The sequence below is a fragment of the Myotis daubentonii genome, chromosome 2, assembly GCF_963259705.1.
Source record: "Myotis daubentonii chromosome 2, mMyoDau2.1, whole genome shotgun sequence".
Taxonomy (NCBI): Eukaryota; Metazoa; Chordata; class Mammalia; order Chiroptera; family Vespertilionidae; genus Myotis; species Myotis daubentonii.
In genome coordinates, this window is record NC_081841.1 from 106865463 (window position 1) to 106886903 (window position 21441).

Consider the following 21441-nt stretch of genomic DNA (forward strand, 5'->3'; position numbering starts at 1 on the left):
TTAGCTTTTTCTTGTCTTGAAAGCTCTTTATCTCTCTTTCAATTTTAAAAGCCTTGCTGGGTGAAGTAAACTTGGTTGTAGGTCTTTGCTCTTCATCACTTTGAATATTGCATGCCAATCCCTTCTGGCCTGCAAAGGTTCGGTTGAGAAATCAGTTGACAGTTTTATGGGAGCTCCCTTTTAGGTAATTAACTGTAATTCTCTTGCTGCTTTTAAGATTCTCTCTGTCTTTAGCCTTTACCATTTTAATTATGATGGGTCTTGGTGTGACCCTCTATGGGTTCATCTTGTTTAGGACTCTGCACTTCCTGGACCTGTATGTCTATTTCCTTCACCAGGTTAGGGGCACTTTTAGTCATTATTTCTCCAAATAGGATTCAATCAATCCCTTGCTCTTTCTTTTCTCTTTATAATATCCCTATGATGCACATGTTGGTACACTTGATGTTCTTCTGAGGTCTCTTAAACTAGTCTCATATTTTTCCTTGTTTTCTTTTTGTTGTTCTGACTGGGCGTTTTTCACTACCTTTTCTTCCAGATCACTGATTTGATTGTCTGCTTCATTCTACCCTACTCTTGATTCCCTCTAATGTATTTTCATTTCAGTATTATATTCATTTCTGACTGGTTCTTTCTTTATGTTTTCTATTGACTGCCTGCTGCTCAAAGCCAATACTCAAGAGACAGGGGCTGATGGAAGGAAAAATCAGTTTACTCAAGAACCAGCAGCCTGAGAAGATGGGGCATTCTCATCAGAAAGACCATCTTAACATCTCAGTGCATGCAGGGGTTTTTATGAGAGAGAAAGGGGAAAGCAGAACAAAAGAAACTTGAAGGGGTCGTGGGATAACCATCTTGGAGCCCATTAAGGGATGGTCTGGTTTTCAGTCAGTTGAATGTTAGCAAATCTCCTGGAGCTGAAATACCTGAAAGCTGGAATCTGCTTCCTTTGAAGTTAGCTCCTAGAATCCTTTAAGCAAGTTGTTTATCTGTAGCTACACATTATTTTACAAGTTGTCAATTACAGAAACAATGGTTTTTAAATGGTGGGGTGGGTTATACTATCTCATTTTTTATGTTTTCTCTTTGTTGTCTCCATTTCATTTAATTCTTTTCTGGAGTTTTATCCTGTTCTTTCATTTTGACAAGTTTCTTTGTCTCCTCATTTTGGCTGACTCCCTGTGTTTTTTTCCTATGGTTTAGGTAGAACCGCTACATCTCACAGGCTTGGCAGAGTAGCTTTATGCAGTTGGTTCATGTAGGGCCCAGTGGCATAGTCTCCCTGGTCCCCTGAGCTGGGTACTACAGCGGTGTCCCTTGTGTGGGTTATGTATGCCTTCCTGTTGTACTTAAGCCTGATTGCAGTTGGCACCTCCGTGGGTGTGAATGACCCTCAGTCTGACTGGCTGTGAGTGCTTGCCATGACTAGCAGACAAGCTGTTGTTTAGGGGCTAACTCCACAGAGCAGGAGTCACTGTAGTGGGGCTTTGGTGCCAGGTGAGTCTGCCCTTCTGGTGTTTTGTTTGTGGAGATGGTTGGGTGGTGCTCTGGTGTGTTCTGAAGCCAGCCACCAACTTGGAGCCTCCTGGGAGGGTCTCTGGTACAGGCCAAGGTCAGCTACAGCTTGTGTCTGGCTTAAGCTACCTGTAGGAGCTACAAAGTTATCTGTAGTTGGTTGCCACTTGTGCTAAGTTTGGAGGCACTTGGGAGAGGATATGCTGTGAACCAAGGCCGCTGCCACTTATGCTGGATTTTGAACCCTTTGGTCAGTGCCACAATATGTGCTAAGACCACCTGGCACTCATGCAAATCTTGTGGTCATTTAGTTGGCTCCAAGGCTGGCTGCCGATATGCCAGGCTTTAGGCCACCTGATGGGAGTTACAATACAGGTTATCACCAGTCACCACTTGTGCTAGGCTTAGGACCACTTAGCAAAAGGTATAGACCATTCCAAGGCTGCTTGCTGCTTGTTTGGGATTTGTGGAACTTTGAGAGATTTGAGGAAAGTCCACAGTGTGAGCCAAAGCAGGCTGCTTGTGTGGGAAAGTGCCTGGAAGAGCTTTGTGCCAGATTGGGTGGGGCTGGTGAATAGTGTTAGCCAGGTTAATGGAGATCTCAGATTTGGCAGCCTCCTGTGCTGGACCAGCTGAGTGGAGAGAGAATTCAACAAAGGAGCAATGGCGCCTGCCAGCACTTCTGTCCCTAGGGAGAGCTGCCTCAACCCCTGCCCCTCTAGCCATCTCCCTGAAGTTAGTCAATTTAGTTCCTTACCGTAGGTTCCTGGCATTTTTTGAGCAGCTGCCCCTGTGCTGGAGCTCAGAGTGAGTGAGTTTGTGAGCAAATGAGACTGTGTGTGTGGGTCCCTCAAGAAGAACACTTTTGTCTTCAGGTAGCCATCCATCTCACTCAGACACAATCCCCACTGATTTTCACATCTAGAAGTTATTGGAGACTCCTCTTCCTGGCGTGACACTATAAATTATAGTGTCACTCCATTTAAATAAAGATGGAGCCCTGGCTGAGAAGCCTCACGTGGGACTGGGACCTCTCGCGCCCCAGGAGGTCCTCCACAGCTGAAATATCCCTCCTGATTTTAACCACTACACTTGCGTGTAGGACCTGCCATTGCACCCATTCTACCAACATGGCTTCTTCTTTATATCCTCAGTTATAGAAATTCTGTTCAGCTAGTCTTCAGCTGAACAGAATGGTTGTTATATAATTTAGTTGTAATTTAGATATGGTCATGAGAGGAAGGGAACACAATGTTTATTTACATCCACCATCTTGACCAGAAGTCCTTAGTCCCTCTCTTTTCTTCTTTTTAGATTATATTCATTCATTCATTTTTATGTGGCAACTCTGTTAGCATTATAATAAAGGCTTGAGAATATGAAAATGGAAATAAAAACTAATATTTCTTAAGCACTGTTCATACATAATCTCATTTGAACTTTTACAACTCTTTGAAGGGTTTTTCCAATTTTAAAGGTAGAACTATAGCTGACTCTAAAGGTCATATTATTTCCATTTGTACATACTTTCTCTAACTTAGTTTTGGAGGCAAAACATACACAGGAAAAAACTAGAGAATAATTTCTAGCATATGTTTCAATGTCTAATATGGTTTTAGGAATCTGCATAATATACCCAGGAATAATGAGAATGATACTTGTTAGGAAAAGATCAATGGAAGGGAATATTCTCTGTGTGATGTTTCCAATGTTTTTGCAAAACCAACCAGGCTTTCGTCCCATTGTTAGGATTAGTTCAATATTCCAGAATATTCCTGAGTGGCTCATGGACACACTGGTCACATAACAAATGTCCTAAGAAAAGATACTTTCAGTCTTTAGTATGTGACAATTCTGAGGTCTGAAGCTTGACCAAGTTGTTCACTGAAAAAAGAGTCTTGCACTAGTCCGAGGAACAGCAGCTGCACAACATGAAGCTACTCTGCCAAGCCTGTGAGATGTAGCGGTTCTACCTAAACCATAGGAAAAAAACACAGGGAGTCAGCCAAAATGAGGCGACAAAGAAACTTGTCAAAATGAAAGAACAGGATAAAACTCCAGAAAAGAATTAAATGAAATGGAGACAACAAAGAGATAGAAAACATAAAAAATGAGATAGTATAACCCACCCCACTATCTGAAGCTGGTTCCTTCCTACGGTAAGGAACCTATGGTAAGTTACTAGAAGCTGGCTATCCTAGTAACTCAGTCAAGGCTGGGTGGTTTGATTACATCATCTGGACACTTGATTAAATTGTCTGTTCTAATTAGTAGACCCTGAAAGTAGTTTGGCCACTGGGTATGCAACTTAACCTAATCACTCTGTAATCCCATCAGCCCTACCTGAACAACTGCTGAACTTTGGGTACAGCTAGGCATTATGGTGTGTGTGAAAATTAAGAAGACTTGGCTCCCATCATAGTAACCCTCATACAAGGCTGAATCAGGTATAAAAGCAATTTGGGGGAAATCTTTATATGCTAAAGATGTGCCTTGAGGATAAATTATAGTGTCACTCCATTTAAATAATGATCTTATGACCAGAATTGGTGGAGATATTATTTTGCTTTTTAGGGCTACTAACCCAAAGCAAAACCCAACTACTGTTTGACCTCAGAGTACAGTTTACCCTCAAGTGATTCTCTCCAACTCTTTTCTTGTAGTCAGACTCTCTGGGTTCTGGGATAGTTTGATGTTGCCAAATATTCTGAGCAAACTTTACAAATGAAATGGGATTGAAAGTGAACTTATAACTTTCAAAATTTATGTATCTGGATGTAAACTGCAAAGTAAACATGTCAATGATTATTACCCATGTGTATTCTGTTTCAGAGAACTATGTACTTTATGAAAGGATTAGTACTAAGCCTAGCAAAGCACATTTTTGAACAGTTAGAGCTATCAGCCTACCAGAACTGGTGACAGCATACAAACAGGCATACCCCTGAGCCTGCCCAGTCTGGTCTGGACTTTGCTAAAAACTGATTCCTATTTATTCCTTACAGGTGACATGAGAAATTGCTTTGGAATTATTTGTGGAAGAGAATATAACTTTTGGCTGGGTGTTGAATATTTGTTTTTCAATTTCTCTTCTTTTTTTAAAATATATCTTTATTGATTTCAGAGAGGAAGGGAGAGGGAGAAGGAGAAAGAGAAACATCAATGATGAGAGAGAATCATTGACTGGCTGCCTTCTGTATGCCCCCCCACTGGAGATCGGGCCCACAATCCAGGCACGTGCCCTGACCACAGAATAAAACTGTGACCTCCTGGGTCATAGGTTGACACTCAACTACTGAGCCATGCTGGCTGGGCTCAATTTCTCTCCTTAAAACAAAGTTGTAGACACACATTAAATTAACATAGACAGGTCACACTAGTGACCTGTAATTAATTCACAGACATGTTTCATTATGTTTGTACAGTATTTTTAATTGTCCTGATGTTTAAAAATTAAAGCTGTTTACACATACACAGTATATCTGGTGTCTCTGTAAAAGAAGATCTAGCAACATTGGCCTTCCTAAGTGGCAGCAATGAGCTTGAGCTTATTGCTGTTGTCTGCTGTCCACAGTTTCTGCTACACATTGAGTTCCTAACCCTGAAGATAAGAGCCTTGGACTACTGTGTTCTTTATAACAGAAAAATGTGCCTTTGTACTGTAAGGCCCCAAATCAGAGAAGTGAAAGCTAGAGTAGGCTGTGTGTGTCAAGAAAATTGACTGCCTTAGAGCACCCATTTAGAGAGTGCTACTTTTTGCCTTTGTGAGAAGCACTTCTATGTATAGAAGACTCAAGTGCCTGCCTACTGCACATGCTCAGTCAGGGTGATTAGAGAATTCTCAATGTGTGTACAGAACAGTTTCTTTAAAAAGTGTTTTTAAAAAGTGTTTCTATACTTGGAAAGTCTTTTAATTAAGGTATAGTTTCCATACAATATTATTAGTTTCAGGTGTACAACATAGTGGTTTAACATTTATATGCCTTATGATGTGCTCACCCCACTAAGTCTGCAAAGTTATGACATTGTTCTTGATTATATTCCCCTTCCATTTTTATGCATCACTCCGCTCCCCACCCCTCTGGCAACCATCAGTTTGATCTTTGTGCCTATGAGACTGTTTTCTCATTTGTTTGTTTTGTTCATTTATTTTGATTTTTTTAATACTTCATATAAGTGAAATCATGTGGTATTTGTCTCTGACTTCTTTTGCTTTGTATAATACCCTCTAGGTCCATCCATGTTGTCACAAATGGCAGGATTTCATTCTTTTTTTTTATTGATGAGAATTATTCCATTGTACAGTCAAACCTTGGTTCTTGAACATCTCCCATCTTGAACAATTCGGTTCTTGACCAAGTTGTTCACTGAAAAAATGTCTGTTTTCAAACAAAACTTCAGTTCTCAACCTGACAACCCTTTCATGCTGATACTTCAGCAAGATAAAAAGTGCCTCTTGGGCCACAAACGAAGGAGAGAATGTGAGTCCCTTTACCACTACTAGTAAGCCTCACATTGTTAACATCTCAGGAAATTAAGCTGTGAGTAGTTGGGGGGGTGGGGAGGTGTTGTTTTGTTTTGCTTTTGCTTTTGTTGCTGGTGAAATGGATGATTAGCACAATTTTAAAACATAAAGGGGCCATCAAGTGTGCTGATGTTGCTAAGAGTGTGAAAGTGCTCACAAAACAATGATCACAGGCAAGTGAGGAAGTGGAGAAGCTTGTGGATTTGGATAAATGAAAAAGCAAAGATGCTACACCCCTGGAATGAGTGCTGGAAGTGCTTCCTTTAAGCCTAGTCGGGGGTGGCTCCATAAATTTAGGAAAAGAAGTGTTTATTTATAGATTAAACAGTATGATAGATATGTACTGTATCTAAGAAAGGTTAAAACAGGGAATCATTTAGGGGTCTGGAACAGATTAATTCAATTTATATTTTTTCCTAATGAGGAAAAAATGATTTGGTTTTTGAACAAATTATTTCTTGAACAGCTTTCTGAAACAAATTAAGTGTGAGAACCAAGGTTCCACTGTATATATGTACCCACTTCTTCTTTAATAGTATTCATTCATCTATCAGCGAGCACCTAAGTTTCTTCCAAATCTTGGAAGACTATTGTAAATAATACAGAAATGAACATGGGGTGGATGTAACTTTTCAAATTAGTATTTTCACTTTCTTTAGATAAATAGCCAAAAGTGGAATTGCTGGATTGTATAGTAGTGCTATTTTTAGTTTTTTGAGGAACCTCCATGCTGTTTTCCATGGAGAGTATACCAATTTGCAGTCCAACAGTGCATAAAGGTTCCCTTTTCTCCATATCCTCCCCAACATTTGTTTGTTGATTTATTGATGATAGTCATTCTGACAAGTGTGAGGAGATATCTCATTGTGGTTTTGATCTCCATTTCCCTGATGATTACTGATGTTCAGTATCTTTTAATATGTTATTGGCCATCTGTATTGAAGGCTCCAAAGCAGGGAAACGAAAGCAAATAGATGCAAGTAGATGGCCAGTATCTTTGGAGAAATGTCTCTTCATGTTTTATGCCCAATTTTTATTGAATTGGGGTTTTTTGTTGTTATTGAGTTATATGAGTTCCTCATATATTTTGTTTTTTTAATTTTTTATTTTTCGATTACAGTTGACATTCAATATCATACTAGTTTCAGGTGTATAGCATAGTGTTTAGACATTTATATAATTTACAAAGTGTTTCCACCTAATAAGTTTAGTACCCATCTACCACCATGGACAGTTATTATATTACTAGGGCCCAGTGCACAAATTCATGCACGGGTGGGGCCGGCCAGGGGGAGTGGCTCTGGGTGGTTGGCCAGCCAGCACCACCCCCTAGTCAAACTCCCAGTCAAGGGGACAATTTGCATATTAGCCTTTTATTATATAGGATTATTGACCATATTCCCTGAACTGTACTTTACATCCCCATGACTAATTGTGTAACTGCCAATTTGTACTTAATTTCTTCTCCTTTTTCACCCAGACCCCCAACCTCCTCCCCATCTTGCTACCATAAGTTCATTCTCTGTATCTACTAGTATGAGTTTATTTCTCTTTGTTGTTCCTTTGTTTGGTTTTTTAGATTCCACACATAAGTGAAATCATGTGGTATTTGTCTTTGTCTGACTTAATTTACTTAGCATAATACCCTCTAGGGTCTATCCATGTTGTCACAAATGGTAAGATTTCATTCTTTATGACCTAGTAATATTCCATTGTATACATGTACCACAACTTTTTTATCCATTCATCTTTCAATGGACAATTAGGTTATTTCCATATCTTGGCTGTTGTACATAATGCTGCAATTAACATAGACATGCATCTATCTTTTGGAATTGGTATTTTGGATCTCTATGGATAAGTACCAATAAGAGGATTTGCTGAGTTATATGGTCATTCTATTTTTAATTTTGTGAGGAACCTTCATAATGTTATCCATAGTGACTGCAGGAATTTGCAATCCCACCAGCAGTGCATGAAGGTTACCTTTTCTGCACATCCTCACTACCACTTCTTGTTTGTTGATTTATTGATTTATTGATAATAGCCATTCTGACAGGTGTGAGGTGATCTGCATTCTGATGATTAGTGATGATGAACATCTTTTCATATGTCTGTTGGCCATCTGTATGTCACCTTTAGAGAAATGTTTCTAAAATCTTCAGTCCATTCTTTCATCAAATTGTTTATTTCTTAGTTTTGAATTATATGATTTCCTCATGTTTTGGATATGAACCATTTAATGGATATTTTATTTGTGAACATATACTCCCATTCAGTAAGTTGTTCTTTCATTTTGGTGACGGCTTCCTTTGCTGTGAAAAAGCTTTTTAGTTTGAGTAATTCCCATTTGTTTATTTATGTTTGTTTCCCTTGCTCAAGGGGACATATCCAAAAAGCTAGCCTGGCTGGTGTGGCTCAGTGGTTGAGTGTCGACCTATGAACCAGGAGGTCATGATTCAATTCCTGATTAGGGTGTATGCCCAGATTACAGGCTCAATCCCTGATGTGGGACATGCAGGAGGCAGCCAAACAATGATTTTCTTTCATCATTGATTTTTCTGTCTCTCTATCCCTCTCCCTTCCTCTCTGAAATCAATAAAAATATATTTTTTAAAAAAGAGATTACTAAAACTGATGTCAGAGTATTTACTACCTATATTTTCTTCTAGGAGTTGTATGGCTTCAGGTCTTACATTATCTCTTTAATCCATTTTGAGTTCATTTTGTATACTTTGTAAAGATAGTGGTCCAGTTTCAATTTTTTTTTGCATTTATTTGTCTAGTTTTCCCAATAACAACTTATTGAAGAGACTGTCATTTCTCCATTGTACATTCTAGTCTCCTTTTCCATAGATTAATTGACCATATAAGCAAGCGTTTAATTCTGGGCTCTCTATTCTGTTCCATTTATCTATATGTCTGTTTTTATACATAGCCTTTATCATTTTGAGGTAAGTTCCTTCTATGACCACTTTGTTGAGAGTTTTTGTCATAAATGGATGTTGAAGTTTTTCAAATAACTTTTTCTATATCTATTGAGAGTATAATGATTTTTTGCCTTGGGTTTGTTGGTATGATGTATCACATTAATCAATTTGTGGATATGAACCATCCTTCCATCCCTGATATAAATCCCACTTGCTCATGGTATATAATCTTTTTAATGTATTTTTGAATTCAGATTGCACATTTTGCTGAGATTTTTGCTTCTATGTTCATCGAGGACATTGGCCTGTCATTCTCTTCTTTTGTAGTGTCTTTATTGGTTTTGGAATCAGGGTGAATATCTGTGATGTCTGTGTTGACTTCTCTCTTTTTTTATTTTGTTTACATGGATCTTTCCCTTTTTTCCTTAGTGAGTCTTGCCAGGGGGTTGTCAATTTTATTAATCTTTTCAAAGAACCAGCTCTTTGTTTTAATTTTTTGTATAGGTTTTTTGTTCTCTATTTAATTCAATTCTGCTCCAAATTTTTATTATTTCTTTTCTTCTGACTTTGGGTTGCTTTTGTTCTTTTTCTAGTACTTTAAAATGTGCTGTTAGGTTGTTTACTTGGGATTTCTCTTTCTTCTTGAGATAAACTTGTAATGACATAAACTTTACTCTTATTACTGCTTTCCCGGAATCCTAGAGGTTTTGATATGTTGTATTATCATTCTCATTTGCCTCTGTATATCTTTTGATCCCATCTTTTATTTCTTCTTTGACCCAGTCATTTTTTAGTAGTATGTTGTTTAATTTCCACATATTTGTGGGTTTCTCTACTTCCTTTTTGAGGTTCATTTCTAATTTCAAGGCATGTAGTTGGAGAATATGCTTGATATAATTTCAATGTTCTTGAATTTGTTGATGCTAGTTTGTGACTCAACATATGGTTTATCCTTGAATATGTTCCATGTACACTGGAGAAGAATGTAGGATCTGATGTTCTGGGATGAAATGTTCTGTAAATGTCAATTATATCCATTTGGTCTAGTGTTTCATTTAGGTCCAATATTTCTTTATTGACTTTCTATTTGGTTGATCTCTTTAGAGCTGTTAATGGAGTATTAAGGTCTCCAACTATGATTTTGTTTTTATCTGTTTCTCCCTTTAATTCTGTGAGTAGCTCTTTTATATATGTTCCTTTTATCATTATAAAGTATCCATCTTTGTCTCTTGTTACTTATGTTGACTTGATATCTATTTTGTGAGATATAAGTATGGCTACACCTGCTTTTTGGGGGTGTTATTTGCTTGGAGTATCATTTCCCAACCTTTAACTGAATCTGCCTTTGTCTTTGTAGCTTAGATGTATCTCTCGTAGGCAGCATATGGTTGGTTTTTTGGGGTGGGTTTTTTTTTTTTTATCCACTCTGTTACTCTGTGCCTCTTTATTGGTGAATTCAGACCCTTTACATTTAGGGTAATTATTGATGTATGAGAATTTTCTGTAGTCACTTTATCTTTTGTTTCCTGGTAGCTCTGTGCCTCCATTGGCTCTTTTCCATTATGTTTCTGTCTTTTGTTTTTGTTTGGTGGTATTCCATATTTCTTTTCTCTGTTTCCTCTTTTTTTAAGCTATATGTCTTGGTTTGGGGATTTTGTGTGTGGTTACCATTAGGTTTATAAAAAATAAAGTTGCGTATATACTGTAGTTTTTTTCTCTTTTGAGTGCATCTGATCTTCATCTTCCTTTGCCAGTTCAGACCTTTCCTCCTTCCCCTTTCAGTTTTTGTTGTTGTTGTTATTGCAAATTATCCCTATTTATGCTGTAAGTTTTTTTGATGATCATACTTATAGTGTTGTTCTTACCTTATGTCCTTTGTTTCAGGTAGAATAACTACCTTGAGTATTTCCTGCAATGGAGGTTTTCTGGTGATTCAGCTTCTGTATGTCTGGAAACATCTTTATTTCTCCTTCATGTTTAAAGGATAATTTTGCTGGATATATTATTCATGGCTGGTAATTTCTCCCTTTCAGACATTTTAATATTTGATTTAATTCTCTTCTGCCTTACAGAGTATCTACTGAGAAGTCAGATGAAATTCTGATGTGTTTTCATTTGTAGATTACTTCCTTCTTTTACTTGGTTGCTTTGAGAATTTTTTCGTTGTTACTAATTTTTGACAGCTTCAATACCAAGTGCCTTGGTTAGGGCCTCTTGGATTGATGTAACTAGGTGTTCAGTTTATTTCTTGGATTCAAGGATCTAGTTCTTTCCATAAATTTTGGAAGTTCTCATCCACTATTTGTTTTAATAGATTCTCCATTCCATGCTCCCTCTCTTCCTCCTCCTCAATGCCTATAATTCTAATATTGCTTTTCTAATGGAGTCAAACAATTCTCATAGAGCTCTTTCCTTTTTCTTCTTCCCTCTGTGTCATTTCTTGATTCCTATCTTCAATATCACTAGTTCTTTCCTCTAACTGGTTGGTTCTGTTTTCTATGCTCAGTAGTTCGATCTTAATCTCATTAATTGCATGCCTCATTTTCAGGATTTCGGATTGGTTCTTTTTTAGTTACAATTTCCTTGGTAAACCACTCATTTTTTTTTTCATTGATTTATTTTCTGAGTGCACTGAATTGCCTGTCAGTATTTTCTCGCATCTTGTTGAGTATTTTCAGAACTGCAATCTAAAAATCTCTGTCATTTATATCCCATATTTCCATGTGTTCCAGCCTGCTTTCTGGGGATTTTTCATTTTCTTTCTGGTCATCTTCATTATTGTGGTTATTTGCTATCCTGCTTTGTTTTTACATTTATCTCTGAAGAGGTCTTTCTACCATAATCCAGTAGATGGTGCTGAAATGCAAGATTTTTTACTTCCAGGGCCTCCCAGTCTTGAACCTTCTTAGCTTAAGACAGTGCAGCCCTGCTGCTTGTGGGTGTGGTTTGTTTTGCCTTCACCATAATGTTGACCTCTGATCTCTGTGGACTCGCACCCCAAGCACCCCTTCTGGGTATCAGTCACAGGGGGAAACAGAAATTATACTGCAACAGCTCTTGGTATACAGATTATATGCTCCTGGACCTGACTCCAAAGGCAACAGGAGGCAAGTTTCAGGAGTCCAAGCAGCTACAGGATTCTGTGGTTCCGTTTCTTTGTCTGAAACACCACCACACAGCCTGACAGTGGGGCACTGTACAGCAGAGCCCTGTGCTCTGTCACGCATCTGCTGACTCAGATACTGTTCACTTCCCTACCACTTGTGCACCCTGCTGAGCTGGCCACCCTGCTGAGCCACCCCACCACCACCACCAGCTCTCTGTTCCTTCCAGCGGATGGAAGTGCCCGCTTCCGCGGCTTTCTTCCCTCTCCTGCCTGAGTTGCAAGCTCCTGGCTGCAGAGCTGCATCTGTAGGCCTTCTGCACTTTCCTCCCTTCTTGTTTCTCCATTTATTCCCGGATGCCCACCTTTAGGTGTTTCAGCACAGGTCTCTCTGGTGTGCACCTGTGTTGAGCAGGAATTTCTTTGTTGTATTGTAGATGGTTAACTTCTGTTGAAATGCCAGGGAAAGAGGAAATGATGCACCCTTATGCCACCATGCCTCTGATCTGTCTTTTCCACTCTATGTCTTTTGATTGGAGTATTTAGTCCAGTCATATTTAAAGTAATTATCACAAGGTACATACTTATTGACATTTTGTTCATTGTTTCCGCTAATCTTTTCTTCTCTTGCTCTCTTTCCTTTTGATTTGCTAGTTTTCTTCCATATTCTGTTGGGATTTCTTTCCATTAAATTTTTTGTGTTCATTTTTTTGTGTAGGTTTTTCATTTGTGGCTACCATGAGGTTCATATATATCCATCTATATCTATAGCATTCTGTTTTCAGCTGATAATTGTTTAAATCTAAATACATTCTAAAAGCACTTTATTTTTTTTTAATATATTTTTATTGATTTCAAAGAGGAAGGGAGAGGAAGAGAGAGATAGAAACATCAGTGATGAGAGAGAATCATTGATCGGCTGCCTCCTGCATGGCCCCTATTGGGGTACGAGCCTGCAACCCAGGCATGTGCCCTTGACTGGAATCGAACCAGGACCCTTCAGTCCGCAGGCCAACGCTCTGTCCACTGAACCAAACCAGACAGGGCAAGCACTTTATTTTTACTCCCTCATTCATGATTTGTTTTTGATGCCATGTTTCATATTTTTTTATTTGTCTCCCATTTATTGTAGTTGTAGTTAATTGTGCTAACTTTGTCTTTTAACCTTCTTTTAAGCTTTTGAAGTGGTTGATTCACTGTGCTTATTATATTTGCCTTTACCAGTGAGTTTTTTTCTTTCCATACTATATTTTATTATTTCTAGCTATGGCCTTTTCTGTTCTGCATGAAGAAGACCCTTTCATGTTTCTTTTAAAATTAATTTAGGAGTGGTGAACTCCTTTAGTTTGTGCTTGTCTTGGAAACTCTTTTATCTTTCCTTGAATTCTGAGTGATAATCTTGCTGGATAAATTATTCTAAATTGTAAGTCCTTTCTTTTAGCATTCTAAAGTTGTCCTGCCACTCCTGAAGACCTTTAAAGTTGCTGCTGAGAACTCAGCTGATAGCCTTATGGGATCCCTTTGTATGTAACTCATTTTTCCTCTTGCTTCCTTCAGTATTGCCTCTTTATCCTTAACCTTTGCCATTTTAGTTACAATATATCTTGGTGTGAGCCACTTTGGGTTCATCTTGTCTGGAACTCTCTGAACTTATTGGACATCTGTTTTCTTCCCCAGATTAGTAAAGTTTTCAGTCATTATTTCTTCAAATATACTTTCCACTTTTTTCTCTCTCTTCACCCTCTGTAATCCCTGTAATGCAAATGTTAGAGCATTTGATATTGTCCTAGATGTCACTTACAGTATCTTCATTTTTAAAATTGTTTTTTTAATTTTTCTGTTCTTATTGGGTGATATTTACTACTCTGTCAACAGGTCACTATTCCATTCTTTCTTTCAGCACTTTAAAGTTGTCCTGCCACTCCCTTATGGCCTTTAAAGTTACTGTTGATTAATCTGCTGTTGAGTCCTTCTAATGTATTTTTTCATTTCAGTTATTGTATTCTTCATCTCTGCTCATTTCTTTATTTTATTAGCTCTTTTTTTAAGTTCTCTCTCTGAGTTCCTCTATTTTACTCTGAAATTTCTTAAGCATTCTTATGACCATTTCTTTGAATTTTTTTAATGAGGCAAATTACTTATCCCCCTTTTATTAGATTTTTTTTCTCTGTGGTTTTGTGTTCCTTCATTTGGGGCATAGTCTTCTGTCTCCCTACTTTATTTGACTTTCTGTGTTTGTTTCTCTGAGTTAAATGAAATAATTGTCTCTCCAAATCTTGAAAAAGTGGCCTCTGTGAAGACTATGTTAGTTTTGTAGGCTGATCTGTCCAGAAGTAGTTGGTTCTTGGAGGGACAGCCTGGTGTATGCACATATGCAGTGGCTCCCTGTTGTTCTGGCTGTCCTTGGCCAGAATGGACTTGGGGTGTGGAGACCTGGTGTGTGTACACTTCCTTGACCTCCTGATCTGGGTGGGGCTGCCAGGTGTGTGTTCACAGAAGAACCCCCCTAGTGTACTTCTTTGGATGGTGCATCCCCATGTGCGCATGCAGCAGTGGCCCATTATCTCTGACTGGACTGCCTTGCATGCAGGCACCTCAGTGCTTTGCTAGTTCTATACTCTCTGTGTGCGGCAGCACCATACTATACCTGCTGGATCAATCTCCAGGTATAGGGGCCCCATTTGTGCATGCTATGGCGGCGCTCCCCTCTTTATGCTTAAAGTAGCTCCAAGAGTGGTAGAGGGGTCATGCAACAGCAGCCTGGCAGTTTAGCCAAAGAACCTAGAGAGCTCCTGCCCTCTATCCACATGTAGGAGAGACATGAACAATGGTGCTCACCAGTTCCTCCTGTCCTGGAGAGACCCTCAGCTGCTGGAGAGCTCTCACAGAACCACAACTCTCTCTCTCTCTCTCTCTCTCTCTCTCTCTCTCTCTCTCTCTCTCTCTCTCTCTATTGTTTATTATGCAGAAGCTGTTCAGTTGACCTTCACTTATCTCTCAGGAGGAATTACTCTAAATATAGGTGTATATTTGAGGTGTTCTTGGAAGGGGACAAACTCAGCATCCTCCTATATCACCACCTTGGACCTTCCTCGAGGACGTATTTTTAAGGGAAGACTTTTTAAAAAATACAGGCATGATTAGTAAATGATTTAGGCTTGTTGATGACCACAATAATAACTCTTTTAGAATAAGGCACTGCACACACTCAACAGAACATAAAACAAAGCATGTGTCTTATGAGAAGAGTCACACTCATTGGAGACACAGCTTTACCAGTAATTTTTCAGCCTGAGCATATCAAGAAGAGAGACAAATCCCTTCACAACTAAAAAACGCACTACTATTTAAGGATGTGGGTTTCTGTTAACCTGTCCATCTCCTATGGAGTTTATTCTGGAGTGACTACTACTAGGTAATTTAAGTTAACAGAAATGTTGCTCAGAGCAAAGAACTCAGTTCTGGATTCTCCAGGCAACACCCTCAGCCCCACAACTAAACAGCTCACCTCCCAGTTTTGCAGAGCTGGCCCTGAGAGCAGGAGATCTTTCCACTTCACTCATTATACATTTTAGTTGACACAATCAAGATTCAACAGATATTTCTGAGTACTACTTAAACACGTGACTCTTTGTATTTAAGTACAATATTTGACATTTAGCCCTACTACATTTCATCTTATATTTAAACCACCATTCCAATTATAAGGGTCTTCTTGAACACTAATACTCTATCATGTATTTCTTATTCCTACATAATCAGTCCATTGAATAAGAAGCCTAAAGCTTCTGTTCCTATATAGACTGAACAACAAGTTAACTTGAACAAAACAAGACATTTATCCAGTTAAAATGTAATCTATTAAACATCATCTTTGGGTATAGTCAATCACTCTTTATTCTGTAAGAAATCCTATTTCCAATGCGGACTAAGGAAATGTATGCTAAAATCAATGTTTCCTTAAAAATAGTAAATACTCAGGTTATGTAATCTTTATCATAAGCTTAAAGGTATTTATTTTTCAAAGCTTTGAAAGATAATCATGGTCAAGGTCCAAAAAAGTACCAATCAAACATAATACAATGCTCATCAATGTGCCAGACCCATGTAATTTAGCAGCAGGTAAGTACATATTATTCATATATACTTGAGAGATTAGATGCATCCATGTATTACAATTGGCTAGGTTATCTCAATTTTTTAAAAAAATATATATTTTATTGATTTTTTTACAGAGAGGAAAGGAGAGGGATAGAGAGTTAGAAACATCGATGAGAGAAACATCGATCAGCTGCCTACTGCACACCCCGTACTGGGGATGTGCCCACAACCAAGGTACATGCCCTTGACTAGAATCGAACCCAGGACCCTTCAATCCACAGGCCATCACTCTATCCACTGAGCCAAACTGGTCAGGGCTCAATTTTATTGTTTAGTTTTAATGAGTGACTTTCAGAGACAAAAGATGGTGAAAATAATAGCTGGTATAGTACACTGTGGCTCATTTCCTGTCTTGTCCAAAACTTCTCAGATTTTTACCTATGCCATGAACATAGAATTCATTTCAGAGCAGAATCCAGAGAAATAAGAATGTCTATGCTACTGTTAATGCATAATAATTAGATTATTTGGGGCTTTTAAACCACCCTATCTATGATCAATTCTTAACATCTTGACTTCTTGATCTTTCTCATTTTGAAAAACATAACCTCTAAATCCAATTTACAAATCAAGCCATATCAGCAGTGAAGGAACAGTGCTTGAAGAAAAATTTTTAGGCATTACCACAGTATTTTCAAAAGAACCTTGAGTCACTTAGACACATTCATAATAAAAATTTCTAAAGGGGTTGTTTTTAAAACCTAGATATAAGAAAACATTAGCATGGGAGTGGGAGACTTTTTAACATTTTCCATAAAATGGCCTAGAAAGGCATTTTTTGCTTTTTGGAGCTGCAAATAAAAACTGGGTCCCAGCCTCTGGCCTAAGAAAGGATTCTGAGATAATAAATATCAGGAAGCTTGGACTAGCTTACCTAAAAAGGAGAGTTTAAGAAGTACTCTGAGAACTGGTATGCGTCGTGTTGGCCATCTCCTAAGAAACACTGTTTTGTGTTCTGAAAATTGAGTGGAAGGAATACATTGATGATGAAATTCCTTAGCACAAAGCTGGAGTCAAAAAGGCTCATTTGCTCATTTGCCTTTACTTAACAGAGGTTTTGCTTTACCTGATGTGATGATCTTGCATTACAACCTTGTTTTGGAAAACAGTAAAGACAGCATTTTCTTCACAAAGACTATGTAATTTACTTAGTCCTTCATTCCACACTTCTCAAAAGTTATTCTATGGTAGAAGCTGTTACATACTGAAATGCATTCTAAGTATTTTGTTCATATTTGACATTTTCTAAAAGTCTACACAGTAGAAATTCTGTATATATAGACCTAAGAATCTGACCCTGTACTCCTTTCTGGAATGACATTGTATGTCAGTAGATAAGGTTTGGTTATAAAAACTTCTAGGCAGAAATTTTTCTCCCAAAATAATAAATACCTCAAGTTGTATAATCTATTTCACAATATTAAAAGTATTTATCTTTCAAAGTTTGAAAGATAGTCGTGGCCAGGGCCCAAAAACTACTCAATAAACATAATACAATAGTCTTCAATGTGCCAAACACAAGTAACAGGTGAAACAAGAAGAGAGGCTTTGAAGACAGGTTGTGGTGAAGATAGTAATAATTTGATGGTTTTATTTTTTGTGCACTATACCTTATGTTAAGCACAAGACATTAAACTGATAACCCAGAGAATGTTTTGGAAAGAGCATTAAGATAAGTGGTTTTTTGGTCAAGAATTGGAAACAGATAGGTCCTCAAATATTTTGAAAATCTAGAACCAGATATACTGGCCTATAATTAAGAATGGCCAAATTGATTTTTCTAATATAGTGTCAGATTACAGTTATCTCTTTCCACATTCCCAAACTTTCCTTAAACCAATTATATGGTTATGATATGGTGACACCAAAAAGTAGTAGCCATAGTTGAACATGGCCCAGTTATATTACTCTAGACTAACCATGAGTTCTATATTACTTTTAGAAATTGTCTACTAGCAAAAATTATAAAAAATAAAATGCAAGAAAATGACATGTCATATCTCACACTTGTTTGGGAAGTATACAGACAATGTTTAGCCCTTTGAAATGACTATATCTCGCAATATTATAAAATATTCTCAATGTGGAAGACAATATGATTAAATAAAATGCCACTTAGATTGCTAATTATATTTTATGTTAATTGGATAGTCATAGGTTAGTAGGTATGAAGCCAAACACATGAAAGACTCTGCCTTAACATTTAGCAATGCTATAATTTATTTGGGGCTATAGTTCATTCACATTACTCAGCTGACCTCAGAGTTCTACTATGTTCACATATTACTCACATTTAAATACTAAAATCGTAAAGCAATAAAAGTCTTGACTTCTGATCTCCAAGACAAAATCTAAACCAACTAACCAGAGAATCTGAAAGATTACAAATTACTTTTTCAACAACATGCTTCCCACTAGAGCTTGTTTTTAACTGGGCCGCTCTGCATGTCGAATGGGTACCACATTTGCAACCATTTATCAAGTCTGGGCAAGCAATGCTAATACTGCTGATGGTTCTGCTGGTGGAAGAGGGCCGTGCTTTCCGTTGCATGCAGACACTGACCCTGTACTCTGTTTCCTTTCCTGTTTCCTGTGCCATGCTTGCTGTGTAGCAAATGGAATCTCTGGCAGTAAGTTAACTTTCTTTCATACTCTCTGCCCATTTGAGGCATGGACCCATAACAAACCTTACTTTTACTGTTACTATTATAGCTCTTAGCATGTTTCCCCTTTTTCCTTCCATTTTATATTATTTGGTAGATTGAGATATGCCAGTTTGTTAGTAGCGTAATGGGCTGCTTTCGGCCCAAAAGTAGAAACCTATGTTGCTATGAACTCTCATACTATAAGTGGAATATCTTGAGTTAATAACTACCATTATCTGACACTTGGAAAGTCAGAGGTTTCATAGCTAGGTTTCACCCTAAATTGTGAAGGTAACATTTTTTAAACAATACTTTTTTATCTTTCTGTGAATCTCTGGTAGTTACTTTTTTGTACCAGATTTTAAAAGATTTCCCATAAAGAAAAGTTCAAAATACAACGTTTTACTGAAACAACCAAAGATCTAGTTTGGAGTAACTAGTGAGTGTAGCTACTTCTTTAACCTTAGGCTGGTTTCCAGCAATGAGAGATCAGGTAAATCTAAAGTAGAATTTTATCCCCCTAAGGGCCAAAGAAAGGGTGAGAGGAGAAAGAAAGCTTCATTCACCATGGTTTCAAATGAGCTTTAGTAACTTTTTAAAATTAGGATCAAAAGTCTGTTAATAATACTGTTAGTAGAATATTCTTCTTCAAACCTAAATTTAAATTACTGTCATTTCTCTGCTTAAACTGATTCGGGGAACAATTTTAAATCACCACAGTAGCTCTCAATTCTGAGCTGAGGTCTCTACTCCATTAGCAAAAGAAAGGCCCTATTTATCCTCAAGAAACCACATTTGAAAACTGAACAGTGAAGTGTAGTTTAAGCCACATAACCACTTTCACTAGTGACTGCTAAGCCATGAAATTCTACCTAATGAAGGCTATTCTTTTCCTCACAGAATCCCATCCACTATCTAGGAGCTAACCCATTCTTAGAATAAAATAGGCAGCATTTAGAGGCCGTTATAAGCAGATACAGCTCAAAGAGCAGTATAATCGTTGGTGTTAGAATTACTCATGATTTATTTTTCCCTCATAGGATACATAACTCACATAATGAACACATTTTAAATTCCATTGGTATTTACAGGGCCATTTTGTATTATTACTTTTTAATGTTCTTTCCACAGAAAGTTTTGAATATTTTTGTAATGTCTCCTTTTTGTAAGCACATTTAGCTGTTTTTTATCTCTTTAATTAAACAACTATTTATTGAGCACGGAGTAGAAGCATCGTCAGTAAAGCTGACACAGTACCTTAGAGGGTCATATGACTGTTTTATTTACACAGACTTCAGGATGAGTGTCTGCACCCAAAATGCAGCCAGAATTGTGTCATGGAGTAATCTCCCAAGTGTCTGCTGAATTTGTAAATTTAACATTTAGAATGACTTAATGTTTTACCTTTCAACTATACTTTTTAAAAAACAGAAATTCTTTGTTTTTTAAAAAAATATTCCGCCTATAAAAATTAAGACAGCCGCAACTATAATTTGTAGACATGTAACTGGCAAACATGGTGATTCACTCAGTCCCTTTATAGCTACTACTCCTCTCTAATTACTCATCCTCCAGGAGCTATTCTATGTTATATTGTGAATGCCTCACTGATATTTACTGACTGGACTTGTTCTGTTTTATTGGGAATAATAGCAGCTAGTTATGGATCCTTGATATTTTTAAAAAGTTTGTCTCCTCCAAGATTTCACTTGTTATACAAAAACTGTCCTTAATAACTAATTTCTCCCCATGCTAATTCTCTCTCTAGCAATTGGAACTGTGTCAGAGGTTATATAAGCTACACTTCCAGCTGCTGCTGCTTTTTCAGTCCTACTGTAAGCTCATCGGCCAGGTGCACGAAGTCAGTTCCATGCCAGAGGTGAGCCCACGCACCTCCCAACCCTGAGCGCTGCCATGAAAATCTTTCCTTTCCTTTTGTTCTCCCTGCCCCACACCCTCTGTTCCCCCCATCTAAACTATCTAAGTGATGTTATTCCTACATAATCATTTTGCTGTAGAATAAGTATTAAATGTGTCATATTTCTACTCTCATTTGGCAGTGCCAGGACTAGTGTGAGGCAAGTGACAGGCCTAGGCACAAAACTGAAGGACTCTGAGTATGAGACCTCCCTCAGTGCCATGCTAAGAGGTCTTACTTGGCCTGCCCTAGTCCTGCCTTTGGATCCTTGTGTTATGGTTTCCTTCTTTGTATTTAGCTTTCTCTACTTGTTCTTCATTGAGATAAGAAAGAAACATCTATATGATGTTTGATTCTCTTCCACTTCCCTGCTTAGCATCAGGATGCTTTAATATTTTTAAATGTGAAAAGTAAAATCATTGAAATATACTACTTCCAAGTGAGCAAAATTTTCCTAGAAGTGAATACTACTGCCATGTAGTAAGTGAAATAATGAGGATGTACAGAGGATATTATGGAAACGTGAAGGACAAACACCTAAGTCATCAAGCTGAAATAGCAGAGCTTTTTGGAGGAAATCACACCTTGATGATTCTTCATGGATGAGTTGGAGTTAGAGAGAAAAAGTGGTGGCTAAGGAGGTA

General features: G+C 37.8%; 1 protein-coding gene across 12 annotated transcripts in view; it reads left to right on the forward strand.

Annotated features, from left to right (window-relative positions):
- The window catches only part of FRY (FRY microtubule binding protein), a 608287-nt gene that overhangs the window by 559992 nt on the left and 26854 nt on the right, over positions 1 to 21441 (forward strand). For 8 of the 12 annotated variants that reach the window (XM_059684112.1, XM_059684113.1, XM_059684109.1 and 5 more), the window contains 2 exons: positions 18847 to 18864; positions 20648 to 20758. The exons of 1 other annotated variant lie outside the window; for it this stretch is intronic. In XM_059684112.1, the coding sequence (XP_059540095.1) occupies positions 18847 to 18864; positions 20648 to 20758 (129 nt within the window). The remainder of the gene's footprint in view (positions 1 to 18846; positions 18865 to 20647; positions 20759 to 21441) is intronic. 3 more of the 12 variants (XM_059684114.1, XM_059684105.1, XM_059684110.1) reach the window with 1 other exon arrangement.